We start from the raw sequence: 21,267 nt of genomic DNA, 5'->3' as shown, positions 1-21,267 counted from the left end.
AGACAGCTCATGCGGCTGCTATCGCAATAAAACAGACCGTGACCAAGAAATGCAAGAGCACTTCACAGGTCCTACCAATCCTTGCCTTGCGTCACTGTCACGAACCGAACGAAATCCCGCTGAACCACTTGTCATGTTGCCACGATGGTGTCAAGATGCCATGACAACACTTAAAAGAGTTGAGCAGAATTCTGTGATGCAATAACCAGAACTTGTATGGCTCGTGACTTGTTCTTGCCTCCTTCACTGCTGTGGTAAACTCTAAGTAAACACCAATACGCGCAAACACGCGATTTTGTACCACTCATTTTCCTCTTCTCAATTGCCCCGCCGTGGTGGTGTAGTGGCTAAGGTACTCGGCCGCTGACCCGCAGGTCGCGGGATCGAATCCTGGTTGCCGTGGCTGCATTTCCGATGGAGGCGGAAATGCTGTACGCCCGTGTGCTCAGATTTGGGTGCACGTTAAATAACCCCAGGTGGTCGGAATTTCCGGAGCCCTCCACTATGACGTCTCTCATAATCATATGGTGGTTTTGGGACGTTAAACTCCACATATCAATCAATCAATCAATCAATCAATTGAATCCTCTTCTCAACTGTCAAGGATAGTCAGAAATTTACGAACTCTTTATAGGTGATGTCTTCTCAAGTAAGCTGCTTATTTGATTATATATAGCGTTAGGAGCATCGAATATGTTGTCAGGAACCAAAATGAAGTTACGGCTGGAGGAATTCTCACACCGAGAAGTACGCACAATTGTTGGACGCGCTGTTTAACGAGGATAGGCATCTGCAGCGTTGGGCTCAGTCGGGGGTCACCTGGGTTTCTTGTATTTAATGATACTGGTACCAGGGCGAAGTCACACACGGTAATGAGTCTCCGCCACAGATGCCGCAGACAGAAACCAACGCGCATTGTGATTTAAGTGGGGTCGCTGCAGCTGTCTCAGACAAATATAATGAATTGAAGATAGAAGGAACCACAATCCGCGATATAGGTGCCTCGTGGGATCATTCAAATATCGGCGTCCGTTGTAACTTTGGATTTCATCGCACCGCCGAAACGCATTTCGGAGGCCAACGTAGAAAGAAGTGCATTGTAGAGATATACTCCACCAGGTGCCGCAACAATCTAACCATCTCGCAAAAAAAAAAAAAAAACCCTCCCTACTCTTTCAGTAAACGAATCGAATGAGATTTCATTCTTATTCTGACGGTAATTTGACCTTAGGTAATCTCATGTTTTGATGCCCTCTCTACCCAAAATAACTTGAACCAGAACCACTGATTACGAATCTCTTTTATTTTTTAGATGACTTTCATCGAACATTTGGAAATTGGAAGTAAGTGCTTAACCGGTTGTGCTTAGACGAGAAACAAAGGTGCAGGTCGTCATTCAAGTTACAAAAAAACAACCATATTGTTTATCGCGCATAATTGAGGCTGTGCCGACACGAAGTGAACTTCACGAGCAGCACACTCACTTTTCGTAGTACTTGCTGAGAACGATGTTACTGTCGTTCCCGTGGAAGCTGGTGATTGAACCGACGCTCGCAGTGAGCGCGATGCCGATGAGGAGATCCTTCTGAATGGCGGTGTATCTCCTGTAACGCACGAGGAAACCGGGGTTCACGATGTGGAGCATTCGGGCAGTGAACTGTTGGCGTTCACCTTACATTCGATTCCGACAGCTTCAGCGGAATACAGGCAAGGACAATACTGCGAGCGATTTGATAAAAGTCAGCATGCACACCTTTTGCGGCACGTAACTTTAACATGTAATTACTTTCTCGCGCAAGGCAAGCAAGCCAGAAAATGGCGTTTGAATTTACACTGCTCAATGAGGAATACCACAACGTGAACATCACAGAGTATCAATGTGAGACACTGCTGTCCAGCTCGGCTTTTAAAGGATAAGCTTTGGCTGGTCCAATGAGCATAGATGACGGCAAGGGCCAGTGGTGCCCTGGAAGAGAGGCACCGACCAACTTTCCCGCCGTGTGCGAAATAAAGTTTTGTTCTCTCTCTCCCTCTCTCTCGAACTTGATACAACGCCTTCTTTGTACCATCGAGACGCACAATTGTGCTCATTTGTACCCCACGGTGGTGCGATGGTTGCAGTGCTCGTCCCCTGGCATGCGTATGTCTCCGGTTCGGTGCCGGATACGGTGGTCACTGTTCGATGGATGCGAAATGATGGGGGCCCGTGATAGATTACGTCGATCATCTAGTGTTCTTTAACACCAGCTACTTGAAATTTCAGGAGCCCTTCTCTGTAAGGTGTGCCTCATAACCCTATCCGGGTTTCGGCACCTATATGTTTGTACATTAGCTGTGGTATTTTTTAAAAATTTTATCATAGTCGCCATCGACAAAATCATATGTTTTTTATTGGCATTCATAAAATCATGTGGCCGTTTTAAAAACAGCACTGTTTTGTATATTTAGCTAAGCTAACTGCAGACATGTTGTATCACTGCAACAAGGTGAAGGCTTTTCAGCAACTTTAATGCATTGTGAGAATTAACTATCATTTTTTAAAACCTTGCATGGTTTTCACTGTTCTCGTGACCACGCCCGTTCGCGAACGAATCGCACGTTCAACCATGAGAGAGCATCACTTGGTCTGGTTGAGCACATCTTTTCTACATTTACTTCGCAATACTGTCACTTATATCCGCGCTAAGCAACGTGGTCCACCTGCAAGATTTGCTTGCGATGCATCTGCTTACCGCGAAGTGCCGTCGCAACATCACAACTATACTGATATCAAATTGATTGTATACGGCAGTATATAGTCTTCCCTGCCTCGGTGGAATATTGGCTATGGTGCTCGGCTGCCAACCCGAAGGTCACGGTTTCAACCCTTGCCGCGGTGTTAGCATTTCATGGAGGCGTAATGCTAGAGGCCCGTGCACTGTGTGATGTGAGTGCACGTTAAAAAACACCAGATAATATCAATGTCCAGACTATGGCGTCTCTCGTAATCATATCATGGTATCGGAAAGTAAATAACTAGATTATTATTATTATTATTATTATTATTATTATTATTATTATTATTATTATTATTATTATTATTATTATTATTATTATTATTATTATTATTATTATTGTAGCGTACTCATGTTCCACAAGCAAACAAAGGGGAGTGGAGAAGCCACTGCTACATGAGCGTTAGCCTCTGCATTCTTGTATTGGATTGTTTGCCCTTTACTTTGCCTACAGCGAGAACCAATCGGCGACCCCTTTCTTCGCATGTATTTGCTCTTACTCTTTCTCCCAGGCAATCCGCTCTTGGAGGTAGCTGCTGTCCACGTATGTGCTCGTGGTGAACCTCCGCACTGCGTGAATAGAGGGAGAAATGAAATAGCGCGATTATGACAAAGATATTTAGCCTCAATGTATACGATACGTCCACCGACATCGGAGCATACGGTAGCTGCGGTTCGTGCATGTTCTCAATGCAATGACTGCAGACTTTTTTCACTGGCATGGCTTCGGACGGTGCCAACACAGGTTCACCCGAGCATGATGCACCATTATTTATTATTTACACCGGAATTTTCCAAATTAATAGCCTAACTAACCAAGCCTAATTGAATGTAAGCTAACGTAACCTGATCATATCACGCATGCCGCCTTATTATTTCCCAAGATATTTCTAAATGCGACCGTGAGAACCTAATAGGCGTGCGCGCTGGTGGGAGAGGGACAGAAGGGGGTACGAAGCCAGCCCCATTATATTGACATAATAGGCAGGGGGGCGCTTAGACTCGGTAAAGGCGGGGGGCGTAAGCATTTTGATACGCTGACACAATAGAGAAGGAGGGCGCTGCGAAGAACCTTGCACACCACGGAACGGGTAGCCAGCGCGCGCCTATGCGTGACTCAACTAAACCAGCCTCCTTATTTCGGATTATATCAATACCGTTAAGCGTTATGCTTAACGTTTACACTATAGTTCTGATTCCTGCAGCCTAACCGAGCCTGTCCCTATTGGTGCCCTTACTGTTGGTGGGCTTGTGTGCATTTCAGCGAGAATTCAACTGGCACAGCAGGCAGCAAAACACGTTGGAGTCCTGGGCTAAGAGTCACCGGTGATTGTCGACTTGCTTGGGTCAGTAATGAATGAATGGATGAATGAATGATGTTTTAATTTGTGGTTGTGGAGGTTCACGAAGACCTACCAAACCTCACCAGCCCTAGTCTGAACTGCGGCAGACCGTTTACTTGGTGTTTGTGCCGGTTTCTTCGGTACACGTGAGCGAGCGAACGGATCCTTACTGATGAACTCCCGGATGCTGCCGAATATGGAGCTCTTCTTCCGAGTGAGTGACTTCTTCGGCTCTATAGCGCCGCGGACCACGCTCAGGTCCTCCTCGCCCGGTCGCAACGTCTTGCCGCGTTCGTAGATGGAGATCTTGCGGTCGCGCATGCTGGCCCTCCGAAGCTCCCGGTCCGGCGGTGACCCGTCGAGCCCGCTTCTCGACGGCGTCGCCGCTAGCGACGACCTCTTCGTAGCCTGCAGCGGCACGGAGGCACTGTCTACGTTCACGTGGACGGTGCCTCGCAGCTTGAATTTCTCGGCGCCCGAGCTGGCTGTAGTCTTGCTGGCCGACGCCTGTGGCTGCTGCTCCTGCATCTGCTGGGGCCATTGGTTCGACAGCGACGCGGTGCGTGGTGTGGTGGTAGCGCAGCTGTTGTCCGAGGCCGCTTTCAGGGTGGAGGGCAGGTTGGCGACCACGGAAAAGTGGTCCAGCGATGGCTGCGGCGTGCTCAAACTAGTGCTCAAGGTACCGGTGGTTTTCGTCGACGTCTTCGTTTTTGAAGGAGTCGCCCTCCCTGCAACGCAATTTCGAAAGCATCAGAATAACGACAAAGATAGATAGATAGATAGATAGATAGATAGATAGAGAGAGATAGATAGATAGATAGAGAGAGAGAGAGAGAGAGAGAGAGAGAGAGAGATATCACCACAAAGCTTTCCACGAAATATTCAATGCTGTATACTGCCGCCTGCTAGGTATATGATGCGTAACCCACACATGAACAAAAGGTTGCGCTGGCTAGTGATGAGGTTTTGGGGCGCACCGGGAAGAAAGAGTGTGTGTGGGGGGGGACTGCGTGCATGAACTGCGTACCTTCAGAGGCCACGCGCACAGTCTTGACAGGTATCAGCAGGTGGTACATGCCTTTGTTTACGTCCTCTGTTTTCCCCACTCACTTTGAGTTGAAGTGGTGAAGGTTGCTAGCGGCTTCGTGCCTCTAGAAAACGCGGGCGTGAGATACTTACACCAGCGTTTTTTGTGTTACGGCACATCGAATCCATAAGAAGTTAGCGCCTGGACTTGTCTCGTGTAACATTCCACTTAGTTTTGCTATCACGTTAATTGCCTCACCTTATATTGCTTGGAACCCGGTGTTTAAATTTTTTATTTAATGTTGCGGGTGGGTGAGCTTTAGGGCATTGCTCTGACCCTGCAGCATACTTTATGAGGGGCTCTATTCAGCTCTGTGCAATGTACGACTCAACTTTCACTGCGTGCCATGTACGCAGTATTTATGGGGCATCAACCTGTTTGTCGTATTACCGCATAGCCACAAAATCGTTACCACCTCATTACAAAATTATTACTCGCCCTCCCGGGTGTATGCAAGAAGATGGGTGGGATCTCGTAAATTCGTAAAAGTAGCTGTGTAATCTTTGTTCCCCCCTCCCCCTTCACTTACGCAGTCCAAGAAGACGTTAGAAGCCTGCATAAGTGTGGCCCACTTGAATGGAGCTCTTCGCTTAGGAAAAAAAAAAGAACACTATCACTGTGTTGCTTTGCGACTCGTTAGAAGCAGCAATACAGTGTACATAGTAGGCTTATGGGAACGTTTCACAATCTAAACTCGCTCGCTGGATTTCGTGACGACCGTTTGTGCCCCTGCGATCTCCGACGACAGTGCAGCTCTGGCCGACTGGGCTGGTACTACGCCATCTCCTGACGCCGACAAGAGCTCTCGTCGAGTGGTGCCCCGTCCTCGGACTCCTGCGACCGTGTCCATCTTTCCTGTCTTCTCTTTACTTCCGTCGCTTGCTGTCCCTGCGCCTCGCTATCTCCTTACTCTTTCTCTATATATACCTTTTAATCCTATTCTTTTAATCCCTCCTTACCCACATCCCTTGTGAGCTACTGTTGAGGTGTCGCACCTGATGCAGACAGTTACGGGGCTCACTTTTTTCTTCTTTTCCCTTTAAGAACCACATAAGAAGTTTCGCAATATTGATGCTTCTTGAGAACTGTTTTCTCGGAGAAGAGAATGGGTTTTTGGTGAAAGCTAGAACAGCGAGTCTGGCGAATGTCTTAGCATGCTATTGACGGTGAAAGCGACTATGTCTGTGCTAGCCAACGCCGTTGGCATTGGACGCAGTGACCCCCCACCTCCCCCCACCGTATGCTCCGACCAATATGTGGCGGATAAATGTACAGAACGTACGGAATGAAAACATTTTACGTTAACCATAAAACTTGAGAGGAGGCAGATGTTCAGAATGTGTACAAGCTACAAAGCACAGAAGAGACCAATCCAGGCCTTGGTTGCGCATTGGTGGGTGAGTTCCTAACACTCATCCATAAAACCACTGCGGTAAATGTTCATAGACTATATGTGATGCGTATGCGAACCTTCTTTATTCTTCAACTCCTCCGGTGGATTTTCAATTGCCACGAAAAAAGTAGGTGGCTCGGGCATCACCACAGGCTCCGCCATGACGCTGTGTCCTCCTTTGTCATCGGGATTCCATAGAGCAGCTGCTGATTACATATAAAAAAAGAAGAAATAACGGAAACCGTTAAAGCATGCTGCAGCTGGCAACTTATTATTGTCACGTAAATTTGCGTGGCTTCTGTTACACGGCTTTATAATCATGTTTTAGTTGTAGTTGTCACGAGAACATTCAGAACTCACAGTACCAGACAATGAAAAAAAAATGGGGGGGGGGGGGGACCCTCAAGCTTCGCCTTTAAGATTTGAATGCGATAGCAATATTCTGTTCCTAATGCATACTTAAAACACTTAGTGCATGAAACCTCTTCAAACTTGCTGTGCACCCATCCTGTGGCCCAGGGAACAGGTGCAGTAGCGTGTGTGCCTTTTGTAGTGGGTTGCCGGCTTTAGAACCACCGAGTCAGTATGATAACCACATGTTCCAACGCCTGATGACAATGGATACTTGTATTACGCATGCATTATTAAAGCAATATTTCATGTTGTATTGTGAATCATACATACAGGATGCGTGTAGTTGTAAAGCATGTGCTACTTTCACTGCTTTTTTAAGTAGACGAGTGGTCGTGCGGTAGAACAACCGCTTGCCACGTAAGCAACCCGGGTTTTATCCCCCCCTCGGACTGCACGACCCAGGATTATTTTATTATTTATTTTATTTGCACCGTTCTCCATTTTCCGTCACGCATACGATGATAATTTTTAGCTCACTACCAACGACGCCGACATTTCCACGAAACGAGCTCATAACGCTATCGTGGGAAAAACTGCAGGTGTCCTCATCAGCTGCGTTTAACGGACGTAAGGGGTTCATGTGGGTTAACTTACCGCTAAGACTACTCTGTCTCGTGTTTACGAGTTTGGCAAATGTTGAGGACACTTTATTCATAAGCTTACGGTGCGTGTGAACGTGCATGTAGGACCTAGTGGTCGTCTGTCTGTGTCGTTCATACTACACTGTACGCGAACGGAACTGCACCGTAAGTATAGCGCAAGCGCACACACGTTTATAAGTCCGACGTGACCGGCACACGGGCGTACGCATGGTTGCGTTCAGGGACGCTACGCTGCGTCCACCGAAACGCCGTCTCGTATTTGTCGACTCATGGCTCGACGCGTGCACCCCCCCCCCTTGACACACAAATAAAATAAGAGTGATGTGAATAGGATATTACGCAGTCATATTTTAAGGTATAATAATTTACAGAAAAGCCGTTGCGCTATCAGTATGAATAATAATAATAATAATAATAATAATAATAATAATAATAATAATAATAATAATAATAATAATAATAATAATAATAATAATAATAATAATAAATAGAGCCATTTTTTCAATCAATTTTCCGCAATTCGAAATCTCTCACCTCTGCGTGACAGTGTAACCTCTGCTTCCGTGTTTAGAGCTTGCTTACGAAGTTAAAAAGAAATTTATTTTCAAACCCTCAGTGGGGACTTCTGAATGCCAGTGCCACGCGCGCGTTCTTCAAGTCTTGTCAATCCTGCCAGGTGTTTTTTTTTTGATATGCAGAGAGGAATGACAATAGAGAAACACACTATACGATCGTATGCAAAACTAAATTCATTCGCCATATGAAAGGTAGCAGCTGTACATATTTCACAGCACTGTCTCTGATACATGGCAGTCTTCACAACGATTCTTGAAGGAAGAAAGAAAGAAAGAAAAGGGAGAAGGAAAGGAAAGAAAGAAACCAATAAAGGAACGAAAGAAAAAAAAAAGTAAAAAAAAAAGAAAGAAGTAAATAAATAAATAAATGAATAAAATAAATAAAATAAAGAAGGAAAAAAGGAAAGAAAGAAGGGACAAGGCAAAGAAAGAAAAAAAAGTAAGAAATAAAGAAGGAAAGAAAGAAAGAAAGAAAAGAACAGTTTTACCTACAATCTGTGCTCGTACAAACGAGTGGGCCGAAATGCAGGTATACCTCTCGAGCTTCTCGATGGAAACTTCTCCCGCTGTTCGACGGCGGGCCTGCCCATCCGAGACGCGGCGATGCGATCTTCGCTCTTCGTCCTCCTATTGCTCAGCAGACTTGCGCCTCTCGTGAAACGGCGCCTGAACTTCTGCGCGTAGGCCTGCGCATGTGGGTGCGCAAATAGGGAAACGCACGCGCAATGTATCCGTACGTTGTCTGCGTGGCACGACACACATGATGAACTCGTTTATTCTGTAACGTACACTTTTGTATTTACGTGATTGTGTTAAATTATTTGCGTGGTACGACACGCATGACAAGCTCATTTAGTCTGTAGCGTACACTTTTGTTTTTACGCGATTTCGTTAAATTATTTGCCTTGTTGCAGTATGCTGGAGTGCACCTAACTGCGCTTATCGACACTTTATTTAGACTGGAACAAAGAGCGCTTGACACGGGATGATCCGAGAACGACAGTCGAAATCGCTATGCGTCGTTCGTTATTTCACTACCCCGTGCCCAGCGCTGTATGGTATCGTCTTAATTGTGCAATATGCTGCGTAAGTATAGTGAGAGGCGGGTACCGTAAACGATCTTTATGGATAGGAAAGCCTGTCATTAGAGCTCCTCATAGAGACAGGTTTATCAATGCATGTGGTTTTCTTCTTATTAAAGCATTCTGCAGAAACAGATAATCACTTGGGCAGAAACAGATAATCATTGCACAAACAGAATACTTTCAATATAGTACGCGAAGAAGTACACATCATACACGTGTACATGAGACCCCGCGGAACCGGGAATAGCTGTTAGTTAACGTAAATCAGCGTTAAAATTCAGCCCAATAAAGAGTACGGCGAGTTGAGTTTGATTAGGGATGTAAAAAAAGCGCGAATAAAGGGCACACAGAATCAATCAATCAATCAATCAATCAATCAATCAATCAATCAATCAATCAATCTGTCAATCGACCGTTCAATCAATTGATCAACCGACCAGTCGATTAATAAATTATTCAATCAATCGAACGATCGATCAATCAATCAATATATGGAATGGAATAAAAGTTATAATCAATCTATATATCAATCGATCGATCAATCGATCGATTAGTCGATCAATTAATAGATCGATCGGTCGATCAATCAATCAATCGGCTTAAGCTTGAAATGTGATTATGTCCATGATGGCACGCTGCCTTGACCATGAGAGCCTTGTCATACCTTGAACTGCTCCTCTCGGATGACGTCATTCTGGATCTCGGCCACAGCGCACTCGACGGTGTAGACCATGAGCACGGCGGCGAGGCTGGCCCCGAGCACCTGCGTCAGCACCAGCGTGCAGCCGAGGAAGCCGAGCATGAGCGAGCGCACCCTTGTGCCGAAGCACCGGAGCAGCGCGAACGAGGCACGCGTGTACAGGCTGGTGCCGTGTCGGAGGGCCAGAGCGAAGGTGAGGCCCAGGAACAGCGACAGTACGGGCTCCTGCGGGACCGCGGACGTGCACAGACGTGAAGAGGTGACACGTGAGCTGTTGGTGGCAGGCACCGATATGACTAAATCCATAATATGGCAGCGAGAGGGTGAATTCGACTAATTCGGTAGACAATGTTCAAAGATTAGCATAAGGTGCAACGAAGACGTGAACAGTAAAGAGGGCAGCAGAGCGCTTACACTCAATATTTAATTGTCGGGTTTAAATATTCCAAAACCAGGATATGATTGAGCAACACCGTATAGTGGAGGGCTTTGGAAATTTCGACTTTGGGTTCGTTATCGTGCACTTAAATAAATATACGGGCCTCAAACATTTGCGCCTTCATCGAGGATGAGGCCGCCACGGGCGGGATTTGATCCCGTGACCTTCGTGTCAGTAGTAGAGCGCGGTGACCACTATAGACCACCGTGGCGGGTAGTGCTTACATTCACAACTTGGGCTTACAACTATGAACCTGAGCGCTGCCCTTTCCATTTTCACCATCCGCGTCTTCCATGCTCTTTGTACTAATTTATAAACATCGAATATCACAGAAATTTATCTCGGCTGTCTACAATGTTTTTTATCTAAATATTAGTCGAAATCAAGGAGAAGTGGGAGAGGTAAGAGATGTAGCGCGAAGGCAAGATAACTGCTGGTCGTCAAGAGAAGGACACTGAATTCATAAGGATGGTTAACGCGTGAGGTGGAGGCTGTCAGTTAGGTGGGCAGGTGGTATTAAAAAATTGTGGGAAAAACCTGACCGCAGCGAGCACTGGACCGGGTCATTTGAGTGACGTCGGAGAGGAATTTGCTGTAGTGAACCACATCTAGTTCACTGTACCTTTGCTCTGCAGTGGCTGTAGTCAAGCTGATGATGATGATGATGATACTATTTATGTGCATGCCACAGCTGTGATTTTGAACAAGTGAGACAGCACGGTGAATGATCGCCAAAAGTGAACTTAAGTTCGTCATCGTTACGTAATATACTGTGGTCGAACATCTATTCTCAACGTTTCGACATATTTGTCATCGTTACGTGATATATTGCGGTCAAACCTATATCAACGTTTCGACAAGTAGATTTGCTGAAGCTTTTTAAATCCGAAGAATTTCTTTACTTACTGTAAACACTCTTGGCGTCCATCCGTCCGTCCGTCCGCCCAACCGTCTATCTATCTATCTATCTATCTATCTATCTATCTATCTATCTATCTATCTATCTATCTATCTATCTATCTATCTATCTATCTATCTATCTATCTATCTATCTATCTATCTATCTATCTATCTATCTATCTATCTATCTATCTATCTATCTATCTATCTATCTATCTATCTATCTATCTATCTATCTATCTATCTATCTATCTATCTATCTATCTATCTATCTATCTATCTATCTATCTATCTATCTATCTATCTATCTATCTGTCTATCTGTCTGTCTATCTGTCTGTCTGTCTGTCTGTCTGTCTGTCTGTCTGTCTGTCTGTCTGTCTGTCTGTCTGTCTGTCTGTCTGTCTGTCTGTCTGTCTGTCTGTCTGTCTGTCTGTCTGTCTATCGCAAAACGAGCGCTCAAAAAAGGGCGCACCGCCGAATTCTCGCGACGAAACACCGGAGTGACAACGCGAGGTCAACGATAAAAAAAAGAAAACAAGCATCCAAAGACTCCCCGAGCACGCGTCCCTCTCCGCTCGGAAGCGTAGGTTCGCCGACGAACCTCCTCACCCCACATCGGCGGCCGAGCAGGCTCTGGAAAATTCTAGGTGGAAAGGGGCGTGGTGATGCCGGGTTGCGTCATCTGTCGCGGACGGCCTCCGAACCGTCTCGCCCTCTCCCCAGCCTTCGCTGCGTATCGCGCCGACGAAATGATGAGAACTTTCTGGAAACTTGCGCGGAGGGTATTTATTCGAGCAGCCGAGATGGGAGATCAGGAGAAGACGGAAGTTAGCGCCAGAGCGCGTAGGGTATGCCGCCGTGTAGTCGGCGAAGGTTTTGTCCGTAGTAACAAAGCAAGAGAAGAGGATTTCCACCTGAAGGGTGAAGGCTAGAGCTACAGGCAAAAGCGTGTGTCTACCGCTATCGAGCGAAGACGCGTGGCAACAGCTGCATGTGTGAAGCCGACGTGTTTCCGGCGAAGAAGGTTGAAGCTTCGAAAGTGGCCAAGTGAAGACGCGAGGTTTCCTAGAAGAGAAACTTCGGGGGCAGTCGAGGTTTCCTGGAAGAGAAACTTCGGGGGCAGCGGAACGACAACAACGCTGGACTTTGAGTGAGTGATCCTCGGAAGAGTATCATCCAGACTTTTGTTCCAAGAACTTTGGACTGAATAGCTTTTCTATCTCTTTAGTCTTTAAGTGTCTTCACTTTAAGTGTTCTTCAACGTATGCGACTGCATTGTAGTGCGTATTGTTGTCTGTGTCCGTTGTTTCGAGGGTGGCTGATTGTACTGTGTAGTACGTTGTTTGATTGGTGTCATATTGTACTCAACTATTGTGGAGTGTGCATACTTGTGTAATGTTTTTGATCGGCCATTATTGAGAATATAATTTTGTTTTGTTCATCAACTCTCGGCTCTGACTTGTTCTTTGGGCCAAAGCCGGCGTCCGCTGGCGCGCCAAATAGGACCACTTTCAAATTGTCCACGCTTTCGTGGTGTGGTTCGGGGGGCCGATACTTCGGCCCTTGGAATTAGCCCAGCGATCGCCTCCCTAATTAACGGGACCCGTGACAATTAATCTGGCGTCCGCAACAGGACCTTTTGCTGCACAGTGTGTTCAAAGTAGTGAGAAAGAGCCTCGAGTTGTTGATACTGCTATCGGAACGATTTTGTGTGTTGTTCAGTGTTCTCGTTAACGAGTGCAGGGGAGGCCGATACTTTTTACTCGTGGCAGGACTTTATTTGCGAGACACCATGGATCTCGAAAAGTTAGTTGCTCTTGGTGAGAAGGTGGGTCTTTCTGGTGCCGAACTACGGAAGTGGGTAAGCCAGAAGGAGAAAGAGGCGGTGGAGAGAGAGAGGTTGACAGCTGAGAGAGCTAAGGAAGAAAAAGCAGCTGAGTTGGAACGAGAGAGGTTGGCAGCTGAAATGGCGAAAGAAGAAAGAGAGGCAAAGGAGCGACAGCTGAGAGAAGAAAGAGAGCAGCAATTCAAGTTGGAGCTGGAGAGAGAAAAGTTGGCAGCTGAAAGGGCGAGATAAGAAAGAGAAGCAAAGGAGCGACAGCTGAAAGAAGAAAGAGAAGCGGAGATGGCTGAAAGGGAACGGCAGCGGCAGCACGAGATGAAACTCGAGCGGCTCCATTTGCAACAGCGAAGTGAGACTCCGGTCCAAGCTAGAGTTAAAAGCAGCGAACGGGAGGACCACGGCTTCAGCTTGAACCCAACCAAGCTGCTCGTAGCGTTTGCTGAAAGGAAGGACGACCTTGACGCGTACCTTCACCGATTTGAGACGATTGCGAGGAGCCAGAATTGGCCGGAACATCAATGGGCAACTGCTTTGAGTACTTGCTTGAGTGGTGAAGCGCTCAGTGTGTACGGTAGGCTGACGCCGACCGATGCAGCCAACTATGCAAAGGTGAAAACTGCTTTGCTGAAGCGATTTAGATTTACGGTGGAAGGATTCCGGGACAGATTTCGGTCAGGAAAGCCAGCTGATGGTGAGACGGCTGCGCAGTAGGCCGCCCGACTTAGCCATTATTTCGACAGATGGATTGAACTTTCAGGGACAGCGCAGGGGTACGATGAGCTTAGAGAGCTCCTAATTAGAGAACAATTTCTCACCAGTTGCCACCCAAGCCTGTCGATGTACTTGAAAGAGAGGAAAGCTAAGTCACTTGAAGACATGCTTGAATTGGCTGATCAATTCTTGGAAGCTCAAGGTGGCACAAATTCAGCCAGAGTCAAGAAGGAGTGTCCCGAAGATTCGAAGAAATCGGCACCCGAACAAAAGAAGCGTGCACAGGAGAGTGTTCCACGATGTTTTCTGTGTAACAGAGTGGGTCATCGCGCGAAAAACTGTCGTACTAACTTTACGAGCCCTACGGCAGTAAGATGTTTCAAGTGTGGTCAGACTGGGCACAAGGCAGACGCATGTTGTAACGGAGCGAGTCAAACTCACCAGGTATCCTGTGCACAAGTGGCACCAAAAACCGTTGATGACGTCACCGATGGATTCGTAGAGTTGAAAAATCGGGAGAAAATCTCTATTGTGGGTGCTGTAATGACAAAACAGCAAACAGGTGCTACGAAGGGAATGCCAACGCTGCCTGGAAAAGTTGCGGGCAAAAAGTTTACGGTGTGAAGAGATATCGGTAGCTCCACTGTTATCGTGCGAAGAAATTTGGTGTGGGAAAGTGAGTTGACAGGCAAAGCGAAACCGGTTTGCCTAATTGACCGTACGGTCCGGATGCTTCCCGAAGCAGAAATTGAGGTCGAAACCCCGTACTTCAGCGGGAAGGTTACCGCTCTATGCATGACGACCCCCCTGTACGACCTCGTCATCGGAAACATCGACGGGGCGCGAGGGCCGAATGATCCAGAATGTTTGGGGGAAGACCCGAAGATGGAGCCCCCGCCAACCCAGCGACCGCGAGATACAGTGGAGGAGCATCCCGTGACGGATCTCACTAGAGCCCAAGGTGAAGCCGCGGTGCAAGGGACAGTGAATGAGAAAATGATCGTGTTGAATGAGTTCACGTGCTGGGCAGCTGGACTTACGTCGGCACGACCTCAACCGACCGACAGTGTGAAGGTGACGGAGTCGGCCAGCCAGGCCAAATGTTGTGACATGAACAAGCGGGTGAATAACCGGGCAGTATCGGTTGAGCGTCACGACTCGTTAACAATGTTGGAAGTGACAACGATGGCTGAGACGCCACCTCAGATACCGTCGTTGGAAGGGGCTCGCCGGAACAAAACGAGGAAAAACAACAAGGAGAGATTGAGCGAGCACCGCAAGAAAGGGCGCAAGCGCCGCTCAAAGTACACAGGATAAGAGGTCGATTCGGAATGTGTTTGACAGTGCTATATGGTAAGTTAATGTGGTTGTTATCCTGTGTCACAACTGTATGTCGAGCGAGTCAAAATGTTTGTTACGGTGATGTGACGTATAGTATTGTATAATTGTTGTAAAGACAGAACTTTGTACATTTGTATTGTTTGGAATATGTGATGAAGTGTTGTACTCATGCACCTGTGGTTATATTTCATGTGTTGTGAGATTGAATTGCAATGTACAATTGTATTGAGTGATCTATTGTAAATGTGACGTGTCATGAGCGACGGACTATGTTACAGTCTTTGAGAGTGTGGGGACTGTTCGCGCTCGTTTATGTGGTTTTGAATATTATGAGATAATATTCTTAAAGTGGGAGGCAGTATCACAAAACGAGCGCTCAAAAAAAAGGCGTGCCGCCAAATTCTCGCGACGAAACGCCGGAGTGACACCGCAAGGTCAACGATAAAAAAAGAAAGAAAACAAGCATCCAAAGACTCCCCGGGCACGCGTCCTTCTCCCCTCGGAAGCGTAGGTTCACCGACGAACCTCCTCACCCCACATCGGCGGGCGAGCAGGCTCTGGAAAATTCTAGATGGAAAGGGGCTTGGTGATGCCGGGTTGCGTCATTCGTCGCGAACGGCCTTCGAACCGTCTCGCCCTCTCCCCAGCCTTCGCTGCCTATCGCGCCGACGAAATGATAACTTTCTGGAAACTCGCGCGGAAGGTATTTAATCGAGCAGCCGAGATGGGAGATCAGGAGAAGACGGAAGTTAGCGCCAGAGCGCGTAGGGTATGCCGCCGTGTAGTCGGCAAGGGTTTTGTCCGTAGTGACAAAGCAGGAGAAGAAGAGGATTTCCACCTGAGGGGTGAAAGCTCGAGCTACGGGCAAAAGCGCATGTCTACCGCTATCGAGCGAAGACGCGTGGCAACAGCTGCGTGTGTGAAGCCGACGTGTTTTCGGCGAAGAAGGTTGAAGCTTGGAGAGTGGCTAAGTGAAGACGCGAGGTTTCCTAGAAGAGAAACTTCGGGGGCAGCGGAACGACAACGCTGAACTTTGAGTGAGTGATCCTCGGAAGAGTATCATCCAGACTTTTGTTTCAAGAACTTTGGACTGAATAGGTTTTCTATCTTTTTAGTCTTTAAGTGTCTTGGTTATTCAATGCATGCGACTGCATTGTAGTGCGTATTGTTGTCTGTGTCCGTTGTTTCGAGTGTGGCTGATTGTACTGTGTAGTACGTTGTTTGATTGGTGACATATTGTACTCAACTATTGTGGAATGTGCATAGTTGAGTAATGTTTTTGATCGGCCATTATTGAGAATATAATTTTGTTTTGTTCATCAACTCTTGGCTGTGACTTGTTCTTTGAGCCACAGCCGGCGTCCGCTGGCGCGCCAAATAGGACCACTTCTAAATTGTCCACGCTTTCGTGGTGCGGTTCGGGGGGCCGATACTTCGGCCCTTGGAATTAGCCCAGCGATCGCCTCCCTAATTAACGGGACCTGTGACGCTATCTATCTATCTATCTATCTATCTATCTATCTATCTATCTATCTATCTATCTATCTATCTATCTATCTATCTATCTATCTATCTATCTATCTATCTATCTATCTATCTATCTATCTATCTATCTATCTATCTATCTATCTATCTATCTGTCTGTCTGTCTGTCTGTCTGTCTGTCTGTCTGTCTGTCTGTCTGTCTGTCTGTCTGTCTGTCTGTCTGTCTGTCTGTCTGTCTGTCTGTCTGTCTGTCTGTCTGTCTGTCTGTCTGTCTGTCTGTCTGTCTGTCTGTCTGTCTGTCTGTCTGTCTGTCTGTCTGTCTGTCTGTCTGTCTGTCTGTCTGTCTATCTATCTATCTATCTATCTATCTATCTATCTATCTATCTATCTATCTATCTATCTATCTATCTATCTATCTATCTATCTATCTATCTATCTATCTATCTATCTATCTATCTATCTATCTATCTATCTATCTATCTATCTATCTATCTATCTATCTATCTGTCTGTCTGTCTGTCTGTCTGTCTGTCTGTCTGTCTGTCTGTCTGTCTGTCTGTCTGTCTGTCTGTCTGTCTGTCTGTCTGTCTGTCTGTCTGTCTGTCTGTCTGTCTGTCTGTCTGTCTGTCTGTCTGTCTGTCTGTCTGTCTGTCTGTCTGTCTGTCTGTCTGTCTGTCTGTCTGTCTGTCTATCTGTCTATCTGTCTGTCTCTATCTCTATCTCTATCTCTGTGTGTGTCTGTCTGTCTCTATCTCTGTGTGTGTCTGTCTGTCTCTATCTCTGTGTGTGTGTGCCTGTCTCTATCTCTGTGTGTGTGTGCCTGTCTGTCTGTCTGTCTGTCTGTCTCTCTCTATCTCTGTGTGTGTGTGCCTGTCAGTGTGTGTCTGTCTGCGTCTCTCTGCCTGTCTAATTATGTATTTATCTATCAATTTGTTTATTTGTCTATCTGTCTGTCTCTTTATCTATCTGTTTATTTGTCTGTCTGTCTATCTATTTGTTTATTTCTCTATCTGTCTGTCTCTTTATCTATCTGTTTATTTGTCTGTCTGTCTATCTATTTGTTTATTTGTCTATCTGTATATCTACGTTTGGGTGCCCTCATGATCACCCCCTCCACTAGGGTTACGCTAAAATTAGTACGGGAGGAAAAAATGATTTGATGAATACGACTTGCTTATTGTGACATGAATAGTGCCATAATCTCGTCGCGTACGTCGTCACTTTCCAAAAAATAGTGGCACATACTCGGGAGCGAGTATGTGTCACTGAAATCTTCACAGGAACGGCGATAACACTCATGGGTGTTTAACGCTTTAACGCTAACTTCAAAGCTGGCATAGGCTGCGTTGACCGGACGAATGCAAACAATAAATGTCAGTATCTCAGCAGGAATCTAACCCTAACATTCTGCGTGGTAATGAAGTGCCTACCACAGACACACGCCAGGCCTCGAATTATTCTTTTCAAATAGAACCTAATGTTCTTGTAACGCCAATTTTGACTATAGTACGGGTCATTCAATTTTATAAACATTACATATGTACTCCAATGATACAACCGTCACGTCGGGTTAACTTAAATTGTAGCTATATAGGAGCCATCAGCTGAAGTAGATTTAATTGTGTAGCAGTGTTGGGGGCTACCACTCTCGCACGCACTAATGCAAACACCAGCGCATCATATCAGCTTACCGCTCCTGTTGTTGCCAATAGCCATGTTGCTGTTTGCATCGCTATGCAACTGTAAACAAGTGCTGATATAAAACATATGCGGCTGTGTGACGTATGTGCGTGCGTGGATTTGCATACCTAATGTCACTTCATAACGTCTCGCTAAATAAAAAAAATAAAACACATTCACATTCACCAATTCGACAGATTCGACATATCTGAGAATCGATGTCAAGTGACTCATGTCCGAGGTACGTGGGATCTGCCGAATATATTTTTGTTTTCGTTGTACGACGGCGTGCTTTCTGATAACCTTAGCATAAGGTTGCAATCACGCTATAAATTACGTTTGTATTTATTGCGTCATACACAGTTTGTTATTTCTTTATTGGTAAGTTCATTTTGTATGCTATGGGGTGACATCGCGCAGCCTCACATGTTTTATTTGCGGGGGCGGACTCGCCGTCGGGGTTTCTGGTTTAGTTTTAACATGACCACCGATTGTATTGACTGATATTTTGAAGACATGTCACTTACGCGTTCGTGTTCCAGTGCAGTCGTCATGCTGTGATTAAAACAGTCAACATGCCAACGCCTTAACGGAGCAGAACCGTCTAGAATAGTCGTATCGAAGAAGTCGCGAAGGCACTCATTCGGGCACTTCTTCGTGTCCTGCATCCGGCCATTGTACCATAACGATTACACGGCATGTCGTACTCACCGAAACGTAACCGCTGGCCACGTCTCCCGGCGCCATGACGTTGAAGAATGGCAGCAGCAGGAGCGGCAGCAGCGCGGTGACCACGAAGGGCATGCTCTCGAACATCCAGTGCACGGCCATGACGCAGGCGCAGAACATGAAACGCATTGCGTTCTGCCGAGTGAAGCGAGCACACCACTTAATAAATGAAACTCCGAGGTTCGCTCGCTAATGCTACGATCTGATAACGAGGCCCGCAATATTGGAGAATTTCCGATTGATTCAAGCCACGAAACAAGAAGTACGGTTCGTTGGGCTAGATGGTCCCACATGTGAAGAAAAAAAAGGAGGGGGGGGGGGGGGGAGTTGTGCAAGGGGAGACGGTCACTAGCGGAGAAACACGCAAGACGTGTTCAGCTTTTTCTGTGTGTTCCTTCGCTTGCGCTTCATCCGCGTTTGTGCCGTTTTTCATCTTACTTACCTAAATCTCAGTAGTCCAGTGTTTTAGCGTCCCCCCGTAGTTCTGCTTCATTGAAATGTGGCTGGCCGGTAGCCGAGCTAGAGTTCTGGAGTGTTGCAGCGCGATACTTTACCTGTCAAGCTAACACGCTGGGTCTTAACTCAAACGATTTAAAATGGCGAAGTAATAAAATAAATTATCAGAGAACGCCTCATTCGAAAGTGAGGTTAATTAACGTTAAGAATCAAGAACGTTAACATAGATGGCGCTGTCAAAGCGGTGGGCGTTAATGGCGGCTTTTGAAGCACCTATATAGTCGGTTGCAAGAGTGGGATACTGGGATTCTTGCGAACTACTGGCTTGTCTGAACGACTCTTAGGGGATGGATTTCGTATGTGCGAGTGTGTGTCTTTGTTTTTTTATCTTATTTTTATATTTCATTCTTTTTTCCCGTATTCCCCAACCCTAGTGCAGGGTATACCATAACGGATCCTAGCATCTGGTTAACCTCCTTGCCTTCCCTTTATTTCTTTTTCCACTCTCTCTCTCGCATGCAACTTTAAAAGTCTGCGGGATTTCCTCTTCAAAGAAATACACAACAGGCCTGCTCTAATGGGCGTGCAGTAGAGACTGACTTCATGAACCGGCTGGCCGCAGACCCCGCCTGTAACGTTTCCGCGTAACGTTTCCGCGTGAATGAATGGTACTACTTTTTTAGTCACGAATGCAATCGGCTGCCGCGCTGCGGTCGTTCGGAAGATTGATTGATTTATATGTGGCGTTTAACATCCCGAAACGACCACATGATTATGAGAGACGCCGTAGTTGAGGGCTCCGGACAATCCGACCACCAGGGGGTCTTTAACGTGCACCCAAATCTGAGCACACGGGCCTACGGCATTTTCGCCTCCATCGAAAATTCAGCCACCGCAGCTGGGATGAAATTCCCGGACCTGCGACGCCAACGTATTAAATATTCTATTTCTAATGAATTGGGAATTATGCTATTCCACTGCAAAGACGTTTAAGCGTTTAGTACGACTAGAACAAAACAGCGTGATTGCTCACCTCGTCGTCTTTCCCTCCACGTCAACTTCGTACGATCAGTGAGTGGCACGCTTGGCTCCTTTCCGACAGAGCCGGTTCGTAAACATACACGGTTCCGATTCAAGCTAAGAGTTTTATCGAATACTTATGATACAAGAGCATGACAAATCAGGATGAAGGCCAACGAACTGTCAAGGTAATAGTCGTAAATTGATTGACGGAGCTCATTGGGAGATATTGATGGATGGATGGATTGATTTGGCAGTACCCTTTAAATCGGGCGGCGGCTAACGCCACCTAGCCGTAATAATTAGTGAACCAACAACTAGATTTATCTTTTTTCCCTTTAAATAGTGAAGTTGAGGACTGGTACTTTGCAGTGAAGGGTTTACTTTTCACTCATGTCTTGACTTTAGCCACCAATCAGATAACCTCCTTCTAGTTAATTCTACCCGCTCAAAGTATGAAGTTGAGGACTGGTACTTTGCAGTGAAGGGTTTACTTTTCACTCATGTCTTGACTTTAGCCACCAATCAGATAACCTCCTTCTAGCTAATTCTACCCGCTCAAAGTATATTTTGCCCTCCCTGTACCTAAAACCAGTGCTTTGAAAAACTCTGCGCCATCATCCTGAACTATAAGGTAAAGCTTTTTAAAGAACATTATCCAGTGTTCGGCAGTGTCCTCCTGATCTCC

At 46.3% G+C, this 21,267-nt stretch overlaps 1 protein-coding gene across 2 annotated transcripts in view; it reads right to left on the bottom strand.

Moving 5' to 3' along the window:
• The window catches only part of LOC142803711 (uncharacterized), a 36,957-nt gene extending 17,694 nt beyond the window's left edge, over positions 1-19,263 (bottom strand). Inside the window, exons 1-7 of one of the 2 annotated variants that reach the window (XM_075889409.1) lie at positions 19,086-19,263; positions 9,938-10,198; positions 8,724-8,874; positions 6,675-6,800; positions 4,201-4,845; positions 3,275-3,344; positions 1,485-1,604 (exon numbers count right to left, since the gene is read on the bottom strand). In XM_075889409.1, coding sequence (XP_075745524.1) covers positions 1,485-1,604; positions 3,275-3,344; positions 4,201-4,845; positions 6,675-6,800; positions 8,724-8,874; positions 9,938-10,198; positions 19,086-19,232 — 1,520 coding nt within the window. In that variant the 5' untranslated portion in view covers positions 19,233-19,263. The remainder of the gene's footprint in view (positions 1-1,484; positions 1,605-3,274; positions 3,345-4,200; positions 4,846-6,674; positions 6,801-8,723; positions 8,875-9,937; positions 10,199-19,085) is intronic. The other variant, XM_075889410.1, reaches the window with a different exon arrangement.
• Between the last annotated feature and the right edge of the window lie 2,004 nt (positions 19,264-21,267).

The sequence above is a fragment of the Rhipicephalus microplus genome, chromosome 3 (genome assembly GCF_043290135.1).
Source record: "Rhipicephalus microplus isolate Deutch F79 chromosome 3, USDA_Rmic, whole genome shotgun sequence".
Classification (NCBI taxonomy): Eukaryota; Metazoa; Arthropoda; class Arachnida; order Ixodida; family Ixodidae; genus Rhipicephalus; species Rhipicephalus microplus.
This window is presented reverse-complemented; position numbering and strand designations above follow the sequence as displayed.